The sequence below is a fragment of the Monodelphis domestica genome, chromosome 3 (assembly GCF_027887165.1).
Source record: "Monodelphis domestica isolate mMonDom1 chromosome 3, mMonDom1.pri, whole genome shotgun sequence".
NCBI lineage: Eukaryota > Metazoa > Chordata > Mammalia > Didelphimorphia > Didelphidae > Monodelphis > Monodelphis domestica.
In genome coordinates, this window is record NC_077229.1 from 324,155,915 (window position 1) to 324,169,882 (window position 13,968).

The 13,968-nt window shown below is 33.9% G+C and overlaps 1 protein-coding gene across 2 annotated transcripts in view; it reads left to right on the forward strand.

Annotated features, from left to right (window-relative positions):
* TERF1 (telomeric repeat binding factor 1) overlaps nucleotides 1–13,968 on the forward strand; it is a 43,091-nt gene that overhangs the window by 18,509 nt on the left and 10,614 nt on the right. For both annotated transcript variants that reach the window (XM_007486972.3, XM_007486973.3), the window contains 5 exons: nucleotides 1,043–1,192; nucleotides 5,422–5,504; nucleotides 8,459–8,512; nucleotides 11,797–11,891; nucleotides 12,805–12,938. In XM_007486972.3, the coding sequence (XP_007487034.1) occupies nucleotides 1,043–1,192; nucleotides 5,422–5,504; nucleotides 8,459–8,512; nucleotides 11,797–11,891; nucleotides 12,805–12,938 (516 nt within the window). The remainder of the gene's footprint in view (nucleotides 1–1,042; nucleotides 1,193–5,421; nucleotides 5,505–8,458; nucleotides 8,513–11,796; nucleotides 11,892–12,804; nucleotides 12,939–13,968) is intronic.

Genomic DNA, 13,968 nt, shown 5'->3' on the forward strand with positions numbered 1-13,968 from the left:
ATTGCTGTCTTTAAAAGCAACAGCAGAATCTGACATTGGCTTCCAAATTGGGGTTTATTCAAGGTCATATATAACATAGCTGCATGGCTCTTAAAATGTTAGAGGAAGATTGTCAGCTTGGTGCTCCACCCAACTACCTCAGGTCCATTAGATTTAGAGTAAGGTGACTTGGATGTTTAAAAATCTGCCTCTACCATATAGTAACTGCATCACCATGGGCAGCTCACTTCAGCTTTCTTAATATCCATTTCCTCCTATGTAAGACAAAGGATTGGGCATAATCATCTTTGAAAAGATGATCCTTTAGTTGAAGAGATGCGATGTTTGAAAATGTTAATAGTACAAGGTGATATATACTAAATCTCAAATATTTTTTGGAGGCAGGAAGTACTGTAGTCCTTCAGAGGCAGAGAGAGATTACTTTGGGTAGGGCAAAAAACTTGACAGCAAAGAAGTGCGATTTAATGTAGACCTTAAATGAGATATAAGACTTACACAGAATAAAGTTGGTAGAAAGGATAGGATATTCCAAACATAAAATGTAAATAAAGTTTCAATACATATTTTGGGGATATAATAGCATAATGAAATACCATACTGCAGTAAATTTGAATGGATGAGGAATATAGAAATAAGGGAAGAAATTTTACAAAAAATGTAGAGCAAAAAAGCAGAACCAGAACAAAGTATGCATTAATTTTTTACTAAATATGAAGGGGAAAAAAGAAATATAGATGAATATGCAAAGATTCATGATGGAGACTTAGGGAGTAGAAGATAAGTTATATCGTTTTGAGGTGGGTTAACTTTATTTGTTAAATTTGTTAAAAAATTGCAGTGATTATACTAATGTTGATATTTATACTCCTCCTATCAACATATTTTGCCCTGGGAACTTAATACGGTTGCACAATACTTTTCACATTAGTGGCCAATAAATTTGTTGAACTTGGATCACATACATACATACATACATGATATTGTCTGAAATATTGCAAATTTGTGTATTTTATAAATTAATATTCTTCTGTCTTTCCTTTAGCCTCTAAAAATGAAGTTGTTGATGGTAATCAATAAGAAAGATCCAAACCATGTTTTTTTTCAACGCTTCACATATAAATGCATGATCGATAGAATTAAAATTTATGCTAATCAAGTGTTAACTGAAAAATCATCAAGTTTTCTAATGAAGGTATGTATGAAGTTTTAATGATACTCTTAAAATCAGGTTTTGTGTTGTATAAAATAGGACAATGCTAAAAATCTGACCTTTATGAATATTTGAAAAATCTGACTTTTACACTTTGATAAAAGAAAATAGTGAGGGAAAGAGTGGGTATATAAGACAAATCTTGCAAATATAACTGACTCTGATTTGTTTGATACTCCAGCCAGAATAAGTTTTATTCCTATTTAATCTTCTTGCCTTTCCAATGTTCTAGCAATGCCTCATAATGTTTTTTTTTTTCTTTAAGTGTCATATTAAGGCTATTGTGATTTTAAACAATATTTATGGCTCTTTAAAATGATCTGTTGTCTTGAATTTAAACCTCAAGACAGCTTTGACTACCAAAAACCATGTATAAAGAAATTAATACCCACTTCTCCAAAATTAGAATGCATGTACAGAGTCAGCATTTATATGTCCTACCTAAAGTATTTTAACTTAATTTGTTACAGATCAAGTTAATGAGCAGTCACTAAGTTGCAATTTATTACTACTTAACCAGTGCAACTATATACATTCTATATGATAGTAAGACTAGCTCCTTAAATTATGTTTTATATTTCTGTACTTAAGATTTATGACTTTGTCAATGTGGTCATTCTTTCCATCACTTTAGATGATCTGTGCCTTCATACTATGATTCTTGTTCATATTCTTAATAGATTCCTCCAGAGAATCTACCTAACTATAACTTTTCTTGTTTTATCACATGAATATCAATTACATGTTCTTGTTCTTTTTTTTTTCTCTTTTAAATCCTTATCTTCTGTCTTAGAATCAGTTCTGAGAATTGATTTTAAAACAGAATCGTAAAGGGTAAGAAATTGGGGTTAAGTGACTTACCTAGGGTCACTCATCTGGGAAGTATATGAAGCCAAATTTGAACCTGGGACTTACTGACTCCAGGCCTGGCTTTATCCACAGAGCCACCTAGCTCACTTACTTGAGTTCTTCAAAGAATAAAGAGCATACCAATTCATTGTTTGTGATAAGTATCACACATTTATAAGTTGATGTTGATAATCTAAAAACACATCATCTAAGTAGTCTCTGTCCCTTTCCCCACCATATCTATTATTGCTGTTGAAACAGGAGACAGCACAGAACTGAGAATCATATTGAGTATTTATAGAATTTATATGGAAGAGAACTTGGTGATTAGATAGTTTAGTCTAAATCTGGAGAAAAAAACACTTTTTGCTTAAGGACCACCAATTTCAAGGAACCAATTACCCCATAATGGCTCTAATTTTGTAGACTGTACTTGTATCTTTGCAACTCCTACTTATTCTATCCCATTCTGCCTTCTGGGGATAAGATGAAAATTTGAGACCTAGAACTGAACACAATTCCCTAGATATCATCAGAACTAGAGTAGAATCTATATATGTAGTATTATTGTCACATCCTTATACCTAAATTTGACTCTTCCTCTTTTAATGCTGCTTGTCAGATTGACATTCTTGATTGCCATATTACATTGTTGACTTGTACTGATCTTCTATTCTAGGTCACTATAATCCCAAGATCATAATTCTTTCAAAAATTCTTTCAGGCATGATCTTCAGTCTTGTACTTGTGGAGTTGACTTTTTCAACCCACAACAGCTTTTTACATTTCTAAATATCTTTTAATTTAAAAAAAAATTTTTTTAATTAAGAATTTGTAATCAGTTGAAAGGATCATAGTATGAGGACTGAAAGAAACCTCAGGCTCTTTTTGTATCTATTCTAGTGCCCATATATTACAGATGAGGAAGTAAAGGCCAAGCTTTTTTTTTACTTAAGCTTCTTGTCCAAGATCTTAAAGATATTAAAAGTAATTATTGGAGGTAGACTTTGAAACTAGGCCCTCTAACTCCAGAATCAGTGCTCTTTCTGTTGTAACATGTTGCCTCATGCTACTTTCAGAGCTGTCCTACTTTTCTGTTTCCTTCTGAACTTCCTTCTCTGCTCTGAAATGCACAGTGGATACCAGGGCTCTGGACTTGGAGTCAGGAAGACCTAAGTTCAGATTTGGCCTCAGATACTTACTTGCTGTGTAACCCTGGGTGAGTCACTTAACTTGTCTCCCTCAAGTTTACTCATCTGTAAAATGAGGATAATGGTACTGTAAACTCCCAGGGTTGTTGTGAGCATAAAATGGGATAACTTTACACTTTAACTTTTATGTTAAAATGCTATATGAATACTAGATATTATTATTAAATGCTTTAGTTTAATAGTTCCCTCTACTCCTAAATTCTCCTTAAAAAAGGAAAATATGGTTCTTGTAACAAAAAAGGTAAACAAATCCATATATACAAAAAACCTATATTTTAATTATGCACCACAAAATTATCATCCCTCTTTCAAGAGATCGGCTGCATGCTCCATAATCAGACCTGGAATTCTGATATGCTATTGTATTAGAGTTTTAAAGTTTTTCAGAGTTGTGTTTCTTTACAGATGTAACCCTCTCTACTTGTATATATTGTTGTCTGGGTTCTGCTCACTTCAATCTGCATTAATTCATACAAGTCTTCCTGTCTTGGCCTATAAAATTTCACATTATTGAGTTTGGTCTGACATTCTGAAATCTAGGTTTAGAAGAAACTTCAGTGGCTATATGGCCAAACAAAATCCAGCCTCAAAATCTGTTGTGCAACACTCATTATTTGAAAACCTCCACTGAAGGGGCTGAATCCACCACCTACCTCTTGAGGCAGGATCATTTCTTTTTTTTTTTTGCTTTTTTAAACATTATTTTATTTGGTCATTTTCAAACATTTTTCCTTGGAAACAAAGGTCATTTTCTTTTCCTACCCCCCCCCCCCCCATCCCATAGCCAATGTGCGATTCCACTGGGTATCAAATGTGTCCTTGATTCGAACCCATTTCCATGTTGTTGGTATTTGCATTAGAGTGTTCATTTAGAGTCTCTCCTCAATTATGTCCCCTCAACCCCTGTAGTCAAGCAGTTGCTTTTCATCGGTGTTTTTACTCCCACAATTTGTCCTCTGCTTGTGGATAGTGTTTTTTCTCCTAGATCCCTGCAGATTGTTCAGGGACATTGTATTGACACTAATGGAGAAGTCCATTACGTTTGATTGTACCACAGTATATAAGTCTCTGTGTACAATGTTCTCCTGGTTCTGCTCCTCTCGCTCTGCATCACTTCCTGGAGGTTGTTCCAGTCTCCATGGAATTCCTCCACTTTATTATTCCTTTTAGCACAATAGTATTCCATCACCAACATATACCACAATTTGCTCAGCCATTCCCCAATTGATGGGCATCCCCTCATTTTCCAATTTTTGGCCACCACAAAGAGCCCAGCTATGAATATTCTTGTACAAGTCTTTTTCCTTATGAACTCTTTGGGGTACAAACCCAGCAGTGCTGTGGCTGGGTCAAAGGGCAGACGGTCTTTTATCACCCTTTGGGCATAGTTCCAGATTGCCCTCCAGAATGGTTGGATCAATTCACAACTCCACCAGCAATGAATTAGGATCAAATGATCCTTTTTTTGAATAGTTCTAATTGTTGGAAGTTTTCCCTCTTGCTTCAGACCTAAATTTCCCTCTTTTGTAATATCTATCCTTTCCTTTTAGAATTGCTTGCTGTGACTAGTCATGGGTTGCCATTGACAAAGAATTCATTGCCTGTTAAACAATCTAATGGTGATAAGCCTCTCTTTTAATTATTTTACTTCAAGATGTCAGATTAAATGTTACTGAAACTGCATATAAATTTAACACAAAATGATCCAAACTTTGTAATATTCCATTTGTTAATATTTTTCAGTTAGAAGGTGGTACATAATAAACATATACCAGCAAGTAAGCTTGAGTTATACCTCTACTTTCTGGGTCATTATAACATAAATAGCAGAGCACAGAACTGAAATCTCTCATTCTAGTTGACTGATTTTTTTTAAATGGATTGAAATGTTATATCATGTACAAATATATCTATAAGAGATCCAGTATTTTATTCTACAGAGAAATTACTTGAGCATTAAAGGAATTAAGGATTTGGCAGATCCTGAAATAGATAAGATTAAATATTCTACACTAGTCAAAGCAGCATAACTTCCTTGTCATTTTGTCAAAAGCCAGTGAATTAAACATGCTACTTTTTAAGTAAAAGAAAATAATCTTAGTTTTAATGTTCTTTGATTTTTGTTTAACATTTCAATTTTTTTTTTTGTAGGCAGCTTTAAAAGTAGTGGAAAGCAAAAAAGATGAAGAAATTTTTGGTCCCTTTGTTGAAAGCACAAGCAGTGAAACAGAAAGGTTTGTAAATTCATTACTTGACGTACTGATCATGCAGAAATTGCATTAACTCACCGTTGTTAAAATAGTGATGAGGGGCAGCTGGGTGGCTCAGTGGATTGAGAACCAGGCTGAGACAGAAAGTCCTGGGTTCAAATTTTGCCTCAGACACTTCCTCGCTGTGTGACCCTAGGCAACTCACTTAACCCCCATTGCCTAGCCTTTACTGTTTTTCTGCCTTGGAACCAATATACAGTATTGATTCTAAGATGGAAGGATAGGGTTTTTAAAAAAATAATTAATTCTTTTTAGTTAGGAAAAAAAAACTGATGAATTTACTTCAACCCTTTATCAACTCATCTATTTTTCCCTCTGATTAATATGATATGCTGCAAGATGGCCTGCTAGGATAAGAAGTCTAATCAAAGTGAAAATTTTCACTCTGAAAAGGTAATTGGATCATCAATTCAGGCTGTACTATTATTAATATCATCTTTTTAAAAAAATTAATTTTAGTCAATTTAGAACATTATTCATTGGTTGCAATAATTACATTATTTCCCTCCCTCACCTACACCCACTCTTCCCGCACCCAATGTGCAATTTCATTGGGTTTTACTTGTGTCCTTGGTCAGAACCTATTTCTAGGTTGTTGGTGTTTGCACTAGGATGTTATTTTAGAGTCTACATCCCCAGCTATATCCCTTCGACCCATGTATTCAAGCAGTTGTTTTTCTTCTGTGTTTCTACTTCCACAGTTTTTTCTCTGAATGTGGATAGTTTTCTTTCTCATGATCCCTCCAGGTTGTTCAGGGTCACTGCATTGCCACTAATGGAGAAGTCCATTGCATTCGATTGTACCACAGTGTATCAGTCTCTGTGTACAATGTTTTCCTGGTTCTGCTCCTTTCACTCTGCATCACTTCCTGGAGGTTGTTCCAGACTCCATGGAATTCCTCTACTTTATTATTCCTTTGAGAGCAATAGTATTCCATAACCAACATATACCACAATTTGTTCAGCCATTCCCCAATTGAAGGGCATCTCCCCTCATTTTCCAATTTTTTGCCACCACAAATTGCACAGCTATGAATATTCTTGTACAAGTCTTTTTCCTTATTATCTCTTTGGGGTAAAAACCCAGCAGTGCTATGGCTGGATCAAAGAGCAGACAGTCTTTTATTGCCCTTTGGGCATAGTTCCAAATTGCCCTCAGAATGGTTGGATCAGTTCACAACTCCACCAGAAATGCAATTAATATCGTCTTTTAACTACCTGAAGAAATGAACTTCTATGATAACAGCTCTTTTGCAGTGAATATTATGATAATTTTTCAAGAATATGAAATTAAGACATATCTAATGCCACTGAAAGAGATTCCACCATGTTAATTTGTATCAGGATTTTGGGTATCTCCTACTTTCCCAAATAAAAATCATTCTAGCAAACAGCAATTTGATAGTTACATGTACCAAATGTTATTTATTATTAATAGTAAAAGAAATACTTCACAGAATTTATAATACACTTGAATGTATTATTTTGTACTCTAAACAAGTTTAAGAATTTTTATATCAATACACTTGTCTTCCTGTTTCAGTCATCTCATATTTTTAAAAAATTATTATTATTATTACTCCGCCTTGACTTCTCTTTAAGTGTTGACATTGTATACCATTCCTTCCTTTATGATCTGGTGTTTTCCCCTATCATTTTCTGTAGTTACTTTCCCTTGCTATTTTCTCAGCTCCTATTCCTCCTTCTGCCCCTTCAATACGAATATGGGGGAAAAAAAAGATCTCATTGGCATACTGTTCACTCATAGATCTTAAGATCTACTAGGTCTTTTCATTTACTTTATTTTATTCATTATGTATTCCTGGATTTCATAGTTCATATAAATCTTGGGTTTTGTTTTCCTTCAGAATTCCTCATCCATTATTTCTTAAAGAACTATATTATTCCATTTGCATTATATGCTTTGATTTTTTCATCTATACCCCAATTCATAGATTCTACTTGTCCCATTTTTTTGTTTTTTAATTTTTTTTTCCTACCCCAAAAATTGCTACATCCTTTTTGGCTTTATCCTACTTTTGATATATTCTAGTAACCACTGAGGTTGTTTTGGATTTGTTTTTTGTTTTTTGTTTTTGCATGAGTTGCTTTTTTTAGTTATCAAATTATAATGTATTAAGACAATGGATTTGTTTTGAACTTTGGATTTTTATATTTATCCGTATTCAGTGCTATTTTTGATAGCTTTAGCCTATCACTCCTGAGTATTGCTTGGTATTGATTCTATTATGCATGTTGGATATTCCTCCCAGTTTTGTTTTCCTTCTAATTTAATCATGTGATGTGGGCCTTCATTACATTCAATTCAGCAACAGTTAGTAAAGTACTTGCTATGTGCCAGGCATTTGCCAGCCACTGGCATAGAAATTTTTCAAGAATAAAACAGTGCTAATTAAACTAAACTTAACTAAAGTCAATCTGGCAAAATAATTTTATAGGGGAAAGAAAAGAACCCCAAATGCAAGGCAAAGGGCATGAGTGAATATGGAGTAAGATGCTAGCCATTAAAACCTGCCTGACTGAGTGACAAAGTATATAAAGAAGAATAGCTGAAAATAAAGTTGACCAGGCACAGTGGGGCCCAATTTTACAGGATCTGAAAACCTGGGAACAAAGAACTGAACACAAAAGAATAGGGGCTTGAAATTGGGGGAGGGATATATAAACAAGTTAAAATAATATAACTGAATTGTAAGAAGTGCTAATATGTAAAATAGGTATGAACTGAGACTTGAGGCTTTATTATAAATATTATCTGTTAAGTGATAACTGCTGGTACACCAACCCTGTTTTCAAGAAGTTTATTTTTCCCTAATTTAAAAAAAAAAATCAACTTCCTATTGGATAGTACTTGTGAAAGCCTTTTAATTTCTTCATTCTTTTTCTCTAAAAACTAGTGACAAACAGAATGGAAAACTGGAATCTTCTGCAGGTTCAACATCCATAACCAGGTAAAACGAAATTACATTTTTTCCGTTGTTTAATTTTAAAATCATTGAATGAATAACCAGGACCTGGTCCTAAATTTAAAGATATGGTAAGTAACCCAGATGGTATGATTCTAAATAATAATAATAACAACTTTTGTTTGTTTAGGTTTTAAGCTTCATAAAACAGCCTACACAATAACTGTGAGGTAGGTAGTGTAAGTATTGTTGTCCTCAGTTTACAGAAGAATAATATAAGATTCAGAGATTATATCATATAGTCACATAGCTAGTAAATAGCCTACTCAGAATTTGAACCCAGGTTCTCTTCATCAAGGTCTGGTACTTTGGTGTCCCCTATATGATGTTGCCTCTCAATCAGGAGAAGGAGGACAAGAATGAAACTAAGAAATATAATTTTTAATAGGTTGTCATCGCTTTAAAAAATTCATTGAATTATGTCATCAACCTTTTTTGATTATGAGAAACCAAATTGATGAAATTGGTTTGTTCATGTTGTCAAATGGAGTCCTGTGTTGGGTAGGAAATTAAACTAGATATTAAAGTCTTTTTCAATTCTTTTTAGAATTGTAGGATTAAGAGACTCCAAAGTAAACCTGCTCAATATATTTCCTATACCAACCCCCTTTCATTTGTTTGCATATCCAATGATAGTCTCAAGATTAAATAAATCCAAATTTTTAGTGTTTGCTTTATGTTATAACTTTATAAAAAACAAAAATTATCCCCAAAAAAAGAGAAATGAAAAATCTCTAGATGTAGTCAGAAAGGATTGAATAAATGAGGTATAAAATTCAACTACCAGTTCATTTACTTAGATCCACACACAGTGCAAACTGAAGGCTACCTCAAGGTTTTCATCTGACCTAAAGTGGTCACCATTAGGGTTAATTGATAATGTACCCTTCAGGTCACTATTAGAATACATTTAGTATCATTAAAAACTTTTAAGATTTTCACATAGAAACAATAGCATGATAATGAATTCAATTTCTGGTATGGTTTTTATAGAAATGATGATATCTGTTATATTTAACAAACTATAAACATATCAAGATAACATAAAGCTTTTTGAAAATATAAATCTCCTAAACACAGCACAGTAACTAGAATATTAGAATGATTTGCTGATGATCTCCTCACCTCAACTAACCCTCTCCTGACCATCAGCTGTTAAACTGATATTCTTACAATGTAAGTCTTATGTCTACCTACATTCCATACCAACAATTCAGTCAACTCCTGTAGTTCCCTCTTGACTTCTAGATCAAATATAAAATCTTATGTGTTAAGTTCTTTATGACCTGACCTCCTTCTACCTTTCAAGTGTTCCTAAAGCTTATTCTTTGCTCTTTCACAAGACACCTCATCTACCAACTCTCTGCATTTTCATAGACTGTCTCCTATACCTGGAATTCTCTTTCTCATCTCTCCCTCATGGTTTTCTTTAAGTTCCAACTAAAATCCTATCTTCTTATTAAAAATCCTCCTCTATCTTAGTGCCTTCCCTCTGAAATGATCTCCAATTGCATATATATCCTATATATAACTTGTTTGCATGTTGTCCTCCATTAACGTTTAAACCCCTTTAGAACAAGTACTGTCTTTTGCTCTTCTTTGTATCTTACTTTCACTGTTCATACACACTGCACATGATAGGCATTTAATAAATGCCAGATGAATAGGCACACATGATAGATAAACAATTTCTCAATGTTATGTGTTTATCATTTTCACTGTTAAATAAGTTAAAGAAATGGAATGAATGACTTCATCAGGATTGGTGAAAGAACTTCTTGTGGTGGATTTTTACAAGTTTCTCTGAGATTTAGGTAGAGTTACTTAGTAGAGTTTCAGGAGTGATCCAGGGGCAGCTAGGTAACACACTGGATAGGACGTCAGGTCTTGGACTCTGGAAAACCTGGGTTCAAATCTGACCTCAGATACTTCCTGGCTGTGTGACCCTGGGCAAGTCATTTAACCCCAGTTGCCTGGTGCTTACCACTCTGCTACCTTGGAATTGATACTAAGACAGGAAGATAAGGGATTTTAAAAGAAAGTGATCCATTAAAGCTTTCCCCTGGTTTATTTTCCTCATTATACATTTTTCTTTATTGCAATAATAATAATAAGCCTCACATCAAGCTCTTAGTTTGTTTCTTTTGAAGCAAAAATCTTTCAGGGCCCTGATGTCAAAATCAAAAAATAGAAATCTGCCTCTGTAATGCATAGAGAAACACTTATTTATATCATGTTTTGTTCCTTTACAATAGTGTTGCTTTATAATGTCAAGAAAGAAGCCTTAGAGCTGCTTTTACTTGGATATTGATTACATTCAAAAGATGCTACACTAATTTAGAGCATGAATCTATATAATTCATAGTCTTTCCATTTTAGTTACATGTTTTGTCCATTACATTTTACAGTAAATTATTAAACCATTACTTGTTTCTTTTTTGCAACTTTTTTGTTTTTTAACTATGACAAAACTTTTAAATGAATGTTGTCTTTCAAATTAGTCCCCTTAGGAATCTGCATCCAATTATCTGTTCCCATTATTGTACTACTGTTCCAAATATTTTTGGTACTCTCCTTATTGTAGGAAATAAGTTAAGACACTCAGACACAGAATAAAATCACATTATTCTATCACAATTCCATAGTTTGCTTTAATACAGTACTTATTAATTCTAGTTTCGTCGGTATAGTTTTCCACTCCTGCCTATGTTTCAGGAACCTTCAGAATGGGATTGTGTTGGGGCTGGATCCCAGGCAGTTGAATAGTAAAGAATATTGGAGTGGAGTGAGAGAGGAGCTGGAAGAGGAAGAAATTGTGGCAGTGGGCTGGAGTGAGGCCAGAAACTAGAGGAAGGCATATTTGGAGAACATCAGAAAGCAAACTAAAAAAAAATAGGAAATACATGCCAATGTAAGAAGACTGCCTAAGTGTTACTGAGAGTTATTATGTATTATGAATTTCTTGAATTAGCATATTAATTTAAATATTTGAATTATCACAAAAAAGTTTGTTGCAGTGACTAGGAAATATAAAGTTTTTGAAAATCACAAAAAACCTAGCTAGAAGAAGGGGTTCGTGAGAAAGAGAATTGACAACAATAGCAGTGTTCCTGGTGTTAGTAAAATATTAAGGATCAACAGATCCAAAGTACCTTGAAGTGGAGGGAGAGTATCAAGTGAAAAAGATTTTAGAAAGCCACTGACTCCATAATTATACCTATCCCTTATTCAGGAACTTTCCATAAGCTTCAACATTTTATCTTATTTAGGTCTCATGAAAATCTCTTATCTTTGTCACAAAGTAAACTTGAGAACTCTCAACACCAAGATTTTGATGAAACAAGAATAAAAATGAGTCAAGGAAGTGAGTATTGTTTTCTAATATAATAGAATTTCACAACTAGAAGAAACCTTGGAGATCATCTTATTTTGACTCCTTTATTTGGCAGAAAAGGAAAATGTGGCCCACATTGGTTAAGTATCAAATAGTCTAGCAATGGGAGATTCAGTGTAAAATGCAGGTTTCCTGGCTTTTGGTGCCACGCTTTTTTTTTTCTTACTCTGACAAGATGCCTCCATTTTTCTGTCCATTTCCATCAAAATAATTTTTATTCACTTTTAATCTGTAGAATGTTAATATATTTTAGGTTTTTGCAAAATATATCTCCTAAATTCTCTACTAACATCCTATTTGAGTGTTTTTTATTTTATTACTATGTGAAAGTGACCCTGGATTTTTGAAAGCTTTACCAGTAGAGCACAATTGTAAATCCTCCCAAGTGTCATACTTAGAGTAAAAATATAGTGGTGGAATCGTCTGGGGAATGACCAAGTAAGTTTGGAGAAGCCTAAAATATCAATAGTCAACAGGTTATCTTTTTTTTTGGCCACAATTAAAATATAGAGGAATCGAGTCAGTATTAGTAAAGAAAATGCCCACACAGATGGAATCATAGACATTAACTGTCCTTAGTTCAAATACTGTGCTTTTTGTAAAAACATAACAGTAGTTTCCTGAAGATAATTGATTAATTCCCAGTGTTGGGAGGAAGGGGTTGGCTGGGATAATGTAATTTATGTATTTGTGAAACTTTGAAATTCCCTATTTAAGGCTTAAATATTTCTTCTTTAGGCATTCTTAAAACAGTTGAATAATTAGAAAAATAATAAGTAAATTTGTGCTTTTGCACAATGGTGAGATTAAAATATGAATCTGGAAATTCATCTTTAATAAGTAAATATCCATTTTTCTTTAATAAGAATATTTCTTCTTTTAGGTAAAAGGATCATGCAAAGTCTTAAAATCAGTAGCAAAAGTATTAAAAAACATTTAATAACCACTAAAGACAAAAACAAGGCAAACAGTGAAACAAACACTTCTGAAAGACCTAAACGATGGAGAACAAAGAGGGTAGGTGTTTCTCAATTCAAATTAAATAAAAAATATTTATGGGCAATGCACGTAGGTAAGTTAGAAAATAATGTTTTCAGATATACTCATCTCAACATGGCCCTCAAAAAGAACTGAGTAAATTATCTTTTAAAACAATCAGTGATCATTTATTAAGTGCCTCTAGAGAATCAGTGTATTGTATTTTTATAAAAAAATCCAATATTTAAAATTTTGTTTGAGAAGAATTTCGGGAAAAGTTTGCTAACTGTCCCTTTGTGGTCTCCAAAATTATGTTCAAATTAATTGTGGTTGAGACTGAAAATATATATTAGGTGGTCGCCAGAGATTTATTTCTAAATCCCAAAATGAATTACTAAAGTAAATGGAATTTATGATAGTTTATTTATAATATTTACAATAGAAGGAAGATATTAGGGAATGAGAGAGAGAAAACTCTGGCTTCTTCTGATATCAGTTAGAATCTCTAAGCCCCGGCCAGGGGAAGAGAGTCTCAAGAAGATGGGCCTTACCTGGAGACTTCACGTTTCCAGAAAGGTGGGGTCACTAAGTCAGCTTTTCACTCACCAGTGGTAATAGTCTAAAAGAAGTCTGGGTGTTGGTCTTCCAGTTGCTCCTCAGAGTCTGTCTTCTAGTCACTCCTCCATCCTTCACTCCAAGCTTGGGTGACTAACTGTCTCCGAATGTCTGTCTTCCCTTCAGCTCTGAGTGACTGATCCTTCACTCCAAGCCTGAGGTGACTGACTGTGTTCCAAACTCATCCAAATGTCTGAATCCGAATGTCCGTCTTCCTTTCAGCTCTGAGTGACTGATCCTTCACTCCAAACCCGGGTCACTGACCATCTGAATCCGAATGAATGATTTTGCCTTTTGGTCCTCTTTTTAAAGATCTTTTTCTCTTGTGTCACCTCCCCTAAATTTCATGTCTACCAATCACAGCAGATGGTTTTTTCCAGTACTGCCCATTCTTTAGTTCTCACCTTCTTTGGTTAGATTTTATCTTTTTGGGTTACTTAACACCTCTTTTGTT